The 7,922-nt window shown below is 35.8% G+C and overlaps 1 protein-coding gene across 1 annotated transcript; it reads left to right on the top strand.

Annotated features, from left to right (window-relative positions):
- The first annotated feature begins 4,999 nt into the window (after window positions 1-4,999).
- LOC133322599 (ARL14 effector protein-like) lies at window positions 5,000-7,038 on the top strand. The gene is made up of 2 exons (XM_061531577.1): window positions 5,000-5,088; window positions 6,753-7,038. The coding sequence occupies exons 1-2, from the start codon at window positions 5,000-5,002 to the stop codon at window positions 7,036-7,038; spliced, it is 375 nt and encodes a 124-aa protein (XP_061387561.1).
- Window positions 7,039-7,922: the final 884 nt, after the last annotated feature.

Genomic DNA, 7,922 nt, shown 5'->3' with positions numbered 1-7,922 from the left:
ATAAAATCGTTCACTACCTTGAAGCTGTTGTTCTCTTGTTCAACAGTTGGTCCGAGTCTGCTGGACGCCTTGCGCGTTGATACCATGAGATTGGTCTTTTCGCCATTTACTGCCAGTCCCACTTTGGCAGACTCCTTCACAATTCGTTCAAAGGTGGCTGTTACCGCTCGTAATATTCGACCCATGATGTCGATGTCATCGGCGTAGGCGTCATTTCAAGAAGGATGTTTAACAGGTCACACGACAACCTGTCACCTTGTCTGAATCCTCGTTCGGTATTGAAATGCTCCGAGAGGTCCTTTCCGACTTTATCCTGCATATCCATATTAATTTTGCGGGAATGCCAAACGCAGACATGGCTTTAAATACCTCTGAACGGCTGTCGAATGCGGATTTATAGTCGACGAATAGGTGGAATGTGTCGATTGGTTTTTCGTGGTTTTTTTCTAGATTCTGGCACATTTGTACGGTCAAATAATGTCATTGGTTTCAGTCGTTCACACAGCAACATCATCTGACCACCGGTTTTGAATAGTTCGGGTGGTAATCCATCGGCACCTGCTGCTTTATTGTTCTTCAGCCGATCAATTGATATTCTGACCTCATCTTGGCTAGGTGGTATACTCTATATACCGTCATCTCTTATTGGTTCTGGGTAATTTTCTTCACCGCCACTATTTGATACCAGAAGCTTTTCAAAATGCTCCTTCCAGATCCTCAGCACGCTATCTGTATCTGTCACCAGTTTTCCATCTTCATCTCTACAGGAGGATGTGCCTGCACAAAGCCTTCGGTTTGGTGTTTTACTCGTTGCTAAAATTTCCGGACTTCATTCTGACTCCTGTACATCTCGATTTCCTCCCGCTCACGTTTTTCTTGTTCTTTTTTCTGAAAATACGTTTCTCCTCTCTCCCTTTCTTCTTGCAGTACGGAAACTGATCAAACGTTAAAACCAGCGAATGAAGTCCTTATGGTGAACAAATACAAAAGCCTTTAAAGTTTTGTAAACGGTAATGGAATGTTTAATTGGGCAGAGGTGCATTGATCAGGAGAGAATTCTAAAACTATAACCGTTCGAGGAGGATAGTGATGGCCAACCGATGCTAATATGGTCTGAGCAAACAACTCACAACTCCCGCCAGGCCAAACTCACACTCTACAATAAGCTGATACTACCCGTGCTGTTATATGGATCTGAAGCATGGGTACTTGCGCAAGTAGATGAGGCAGCTCTTGAGTGTTTGAGAGAAAAAATCTACGCGCCTGGAAATCTTTTTTAAGCTCGGCTTATGGAACGAAAGTTCTGTCACAAACCCGCTAAGTATGTAAGTAAGTAATATCCGTTTGTCAGTTGTAATCAAGATAAAGGCGCGTTTAGACTTGTTAATTGAGGTACCAAATCCCAGCTGTTAATACTAGTTTTAAAGTGACATGAAGTTGATGTGTCAGCTGTTACTGTTTACGTATACATACACATTTCACTGATTCCATAATTTATTTCGCAATTTTTTAATCATAATTTTCATAAATCTATTAAATTATTGTGTTTTGGCTGTGTTTTTATACCCTCCACCATAGTATGGAGGGTATATTAATTTTGTCATTCCGTTTGTAACTCATCGAAATATTCATTTCCGACCCTATAAAGTATATGGGCAATATTGCCAATTTTTTAATATTCCATTTTCAAAAAATCAGCTTTTTTGTTTTTGTGGCACATCAATGATTTTGGTACACGAAAAATTTTCTAACTCCGAAACCGTTCGCAATCAAGTAATCTAAACACCATGATGAATCAAATGATATCAAAATCAGCGTCAACAAAACAAGATATTGAGGAAAAATATTTGTTTTTGGTTCGAAAAAATAATGTCATCATATTTATTTTTTTTAATTTTATACAAGAAATTTCAGAAAAAAAATGTTGGATTTATTCTGCTATTTTACCCGAATTTCGCCGAAAATTTTACATATGTATATAAAAATAATCACTTTTTGTGCATAAGTATACGCCTTGCGGATTATATCAAGACCCTTCCGATAAATCTTGGAGTTCTATAAATAGGAATATATCTTACAACAAAACTATACTATAAAATATACATTTTAAATTGCGTATATATCGCGTAATTCTCAAAATCGTTTGATGCGCATGCGGTTTCCAGGAAGTAATGAAGTTTATCTTCCAATCCATATATATTTTGCGAAATTTCATTTGGCGGCTAAGATGTGCCACACGTTGCATTGAAGTACCCAAAAAATCGTAAAACGCGAATAATTTCCGAAAACTCCATATGCCATTAACGCGCATCCGATTTCGGTGTGCACCCTAAAAAAATACATCGATATATGCCGATTTCAATGTGGTCCATTAAGAACCATGGATGTGCCACCTCACACTATTTTTGAGATAAATTGAGTACATCTCTCTTTCGGCTGAAGTTTTTAAAGTTATCTTCGAAAAAGATCAAAATCCGTATGAGGTCATTTATTGAAGCGGAAATGATCTACGGAAAATGCAATTAAATCCGCGATATTTTCAAATCCGCCGTTCTAGTAGATGGATTTTCACGAAAAAGATTTTATATCATCCGAAACGTAAAAAACCTTATTGATCGCGGGTACCCATATCATTCAGTTGACAGATCTAAAAAATGAGTATTACTCTAAAGCTGTGCATACTACATACACAAAATACATATCAAATTACGCAGATTCGCGACTACAATAATCTTATAATCGGTTTTTATAAATTCCTGTTTGCATATTAAAGCTAGAAGTAAAATTAAGAAAACACTCAAAATCGAGCTTCAAAATGTCAGCATCATTTAAAGGTAGATGCAGTTAAAATTTTAAAAAATGATACATAAGTGGCGTAGTCCCCATTTTGTTGGCTTCTAGTTTTACTTTGACACGAAGACCGTGAAATGAGTGGCTTAGTCACAAATCGATAGAGAACATAAAAAAACTGGTTCGCCTCAACCTGTTTTTACACATTTTTTTACATTAAAGTAGACACAGCTTCCACCAAAATAAAGTTTGGAGGTCAATATCATGAACAGTTTGCAACGACAGATCAATTAACCCAAAACTATTCACTTTTATTCATATACTGAAGTAATTCCCGATATATAAAGGGGTGAACCTCCGCTTCAGCTATGTTAAAAAATTGGCAATATTGCCCATATATATTCTTGATCAGGGTAAAATTCTAAGACGATCTAGCCATGTCCGTCCGTCTGTTGTAATCACGCTATCTTCTGAAGGAATTGAGATAGGGTTCTGAAATTTTGCATAGGGTTGTCTTTTGTCTGCAGGCAAGTCAAGTTCGAAGATGGGATATATCGTACCACGTTTAGGCATAGCTCCCATATAAGGATACCCGCCAAATTGCGGTATTTTTGGGTTCCTGAGCGAGTTTTTTAGCCGAATTCGCTGAAATTTGGTACTTTGGGTTCTTATTGGGCCTAAACATAGGTTCATTTTTTCGGGTAACCCCCATATAAGGGTACCCCCAATTTTCGGTATTTTGGTGTTCTTGAGCGCATTTTTCAACCGAATTCGCTGCAATTTGGTATTATGTAGTCGTATATGGTAACAAATCTCTCCACCAAAAATTATTAATATTCGCCCCCTTTTTGGGCTAGTCCCCATATAACCCCGTTTTTTATATTAAAATCGTTACCTAATTTGTTCTGTGTTTTGGGTTTGGTTCTAAGACTCTGTTGTAATATTTTCACCTGCGGAGGACCTCGAGATAAAAACTAGAACGTAAGGTTCGATAATGAACTATAACCCGCATTTAGACCTAGCCCCTGTGTGGGAGGTACCAGAAGGAATGGACCGGTATTCCCCACATTCGAAATGGAACTAAATTTGGAAGAAATAGTAAGATGGGCAAAGTTTGGATGAAAACTAAATTTTCTGAAACGGATTTTGTCCAAAGAAACATGGTGTCTAAAACAAATATATTTCGATGAGGCACATTTTCACCGTGTCAAAGTGTATACACTCTCATTAGCCATAATAGTACGTTTACATTAAACCGGATTTCGTTAACGCAGAGGGTTTCAATTGTCAATTCCTTTGGATATATGTCAAATAAATCCTCATAAAGTAGGTTAACCCGGTAAAAAGTTCTAATGTATATGCCGTTTAAGGTTGAGGGTAATTTATCCATTTTGAAATTTGTATTATGGTTTACATTCCCTATATTTTCATTTCAAGTACCTATCAGTATATCTATGGTGGAGGGTATTCAAAGTTCGGCCCGGCCGAACTTAACGCTTTTTCACTTGTTCCTATATGATATCAAAGAAAATAGTAAAATCGAGTAGATTCTTGCAGTACGGGAATAGACCAAATATTACTACAATATAAAACGGCATATTTTTGGTCTGTTCCCGTACTGCAAGAATCTACTACTTTTTACTTCAATAACGAATTTTCCTTTATGATATCGAAGAAAATAGTAAAATCTAGTAGATTCTTGCAGTACGGGAACAGACCATTTGTCAAGCATTGTTGATAGTAAATCCTATTAAAATTATGAAAATGTTGATTGAAAAATTGCCACAGAAATTACGAACCGATAGAAACGTGTATGTATACGTAAACAAATAAAAGCTGACAAATAAGCTGTATATAATTTTAGTCATAATTAGAGCAGAGGGATTATGGAATAAATATCACATATAAGGGTTTCGGAGACGCTGATTACGATTTTGCTAGTAAAAAGTAAAAATTCAATTCAATTTGAAAGAACTCTCAATGAATTAACCTTCGAAACTAATGCGGATTTGTTGGAGTGTTTGGTGGACGACTGGAAGAGCCACCATTCAATTTTAACAGGCGCGTGGCTTCATATTTTGATGTACTATCCGAAGAATAGAGATATTCTGGAGAAAATTAAAGAGGTAAATCATCAATACGAAATAGCGAAGTGGGAACTACTTAAAAAAATTGGAAGATATTGCTGGGAGAAGCCAATCAGGAAATAATGTCTGAGAAGTGTGAGCCACCAATTGGTAATTGTGTGGCAGAGATGAAGATGAAACAGTCGGATAATGGCGATGAGCGGACAATTGGGTATGTAAGCAAAGGCCAAGAAGATTGCGGCTATAAATCCTGAAGGTGCGACCGGGAAAATGAAGCCCGTGGACAAGGGTGACGTTCATCGCAAGAAGGAAGTGGTGGTTATGACGACGCTTGCCGATGATCCAGCATAGCATTAAAGCGCTAAGCAGAATGCTCGCGTTGAGCCATCCGTTGCGTTATGTGTTATCGAAAATACAACAACCACAAGGAAACGATAACACCAACGCCTGAGTTTGATGTGCGCTGCGCTTCGGAGTTAAAAATATTTTAACTTTTTGCGTGCGTTAACGCGATAACAAAAAACGCTCAACGCGAACATTCTGTTTAGCCCTTAAGGGCTAAGCGTTTTTTGTTATAGGGTTAACGCACGCCAAAAGTTAAAATATATTTAACTCCGAAGCGCAGCGCACATCAACTTCGAGCGTTTGTGCTATCGTTTCCTTGTGGTTGTTGTATTTTCGATAACACATAACATAACGGAGAACACAACGGCTCAACGCGAGCATTCTGCTTAGCCCTTAAGTGTGTAAATGCACAATGATCGAATAATTCGTGCTTTCACTCCGTATCAACCATAAAGATCTCTCGTTTATCAATATCAAAATGACATGAGATCGTTGGCTTTTGTATTATGGATATAAAACAACAACGACATATCTTCATTAAATTTAAGGTATAGCCGATTTGTTTTAAAAACGTGATTATAGTCTCCAAAATACCAAATAATGAGTTCCATTTATATGGGACCTATAGTAGTTTAAAACGGCATGTACACTAGAACTTTTTCACCGGGTTAACCTACTTTATGAGGATTTATTTGACATATATGCAAAGGAATTGACAATTGAAACCCACTGGGTTAACGAAATCCGGATAAATGTAAACGTACTATAAATTTAACCGGATTTCGTTAACCCAGTGGGGTTAACGAATCTTACACCCAATGATAATTCAAAACACTAAGTTACAGGCAATTTAGTTGAAAACACGTTCAAAATCCCTAAAAAAAAAACTCAAATTGGGAGGCACTGCTTGGCACTAGGTTCTGAAATTAATTTAAAAAAATCGTATTTATGCGTTTTATATAACTTTTTGATTATTATCTTCTAATTCCTAAAAATGTTCACTTTCATTTTTGGTCTGTTCCCGTACTGCAAGAATCTACTAGATTTTACTATTTTCTTCGATATCATAAAGGAAAATTTGTTATCGTAGTAAAAAGTAGTAGATTCTTGCAGTACGGGAACAGACCATTTAATTGCCAGTTCTATTCGTTTAATTGACCGCCATTTCAAGTTAATACTACGTTTTTCCTCTCTACCTGAAATGTACTTTTTTGGTCTGTTTCCGTACTGCAAGAATCTTCTATTTTTTACTACGATAACGAATTTTTCATTATGATGTCGAAGAAAATAGTAAAATCTAGTATAGTGCGGTCGTTCAAAAGCGCACATATTTAAATTCAACTCATTGTAATTTAATCGTTGTAATCGTTATCGATTTTATATTAGTATTTTTTTAATTATCGAAGCTTGGCAACCCTTGTCCCATAACGGACTTTTTTCTAAACAATAACAAAAAACTTGGCGTGCCTTGGAGAAAAATTCGTTTGAATTTCATTTTGTGAATCTGTTTACATTTTTTATTTAATCAAGAAGCTCCCATTTTCGTTTCCATACCATGAGCGATTCAACAGCAAAAACTAAAGTGCGTGGACGTCGTAAGAAAATGACCGTTCCAAATACAAAAGAAAGCGACTATGAATGGTCGGTGGCGAATAAAAAAGATATCGATCCTTGCGATTGTTTATACGATGGCTGTGAGGGATGCTGGTATCCCTGCGACAGATGTGGCAGTACCAAATGTTCAACATTTTGTCGTCAGCGACGTCGTGAGGCGCCATGGGAACAGCAATACATTGAATGGAAGCGATCGCATTAGGACGATGCACAGGATTGTATTCTAACAATTGAATTGGTATTTGTTTTTCTTTTAATTTCTCGTCCTTAGATGTTTTTGTACGTATATGAATTTGATATATTTTATTTTTAGTAGCTCTGAATTCTTTTAATTTTATGTTTTGGATAATTTTAACATGGGCTTTATTTAATGTGAAATAATTGTTTTGTTTTTTATAGAAACGAATAAATTATATTTTGTTCTTAACAACGCAGTACTGAGTATTTTGGTAGAAGAAACTCTTGAGTAGTTTTCTAGGAATAATGATCATGGATTGCGAATATGACTAACAAAATAGGAGGTAAGTTATTTGTGTTATCCTGAAATTTTCGTACCACGTTTTTAAATATTCAAATTTTATTTTTTAATCTCTTGAACTCCCAAAAAATGGTCCAAATTGAACCAAACGAGATTTATTTTAAAGATAATTTGATTATGTTTAAAAATGTGTAAATTCGTTTATTTTGTAGTATTTACTTTAGGTATGATTTATCTATAAAAATAATACATCGATATTGATTTGAAAACATCCTTAATTACCAACATAAGTTCTTATATGTTGATAACATGTTGGATGTTAATTTTAAATTTCAATTAGAAATTTTAAAATCATAGCTACATGAGAGAAAGTCATTTTTTTATCAGCTGTGAACTGTATCAAAACTTCATCCTGTTAATGTACAAATCTGCAAATGTTTCAAATATCCTGAAATGTCCGGAAGTGCAATTTAAAATCCCCGGTTGCCCTGTGTGATGTAGACTTTCAAAAATATTCTTCTTCCAAAAATTATTTAAAATACCAATTTATTAACTCTGACCTTGCAGATATTATTTAAAAGTTTACTTCAATGGACCTGAGTGTTTTT

This window comes from Musca vetustissima, unplaced genomic scaffold, assembly GCF_032173495.1.
Source record: "Musca vetustissima isolate MV318-11 ecotype Yass unplaced genomic scaffold, APGP_CSIRO_Mvet_v1 utg8434, whole genome shotgun sequence".
Classification (NCBI taxonomy): domain Eukaryota; kingdom Metazoa; phylum Arthropoda; class Insecta; order Diptera; family Muscidae; genus Musca; species Musca vetustissima.
Note: the sequence above shows the minus strand (reverse complement) of the source record. Positions and strands in the feature narration are given on the sequence as shown.

Excerpts from the sequence above, each read along its gene's own strand:
- LOC133322599 (XM_061531577.1), top strand. The coding sequence starts at position 5,000 with ATGTCTGAGAAGTGTGAGCCACCAATTGGTAATTGTGTGGCAGAGATG. Across the intron at positions 5,089-6,752 it reads GGCGATGAGCGGACAATTGG|AAGCTCCCATTTTCGTTTCC; the intron begins GTATGTAAGCAA and ends TATTTAATCAAG.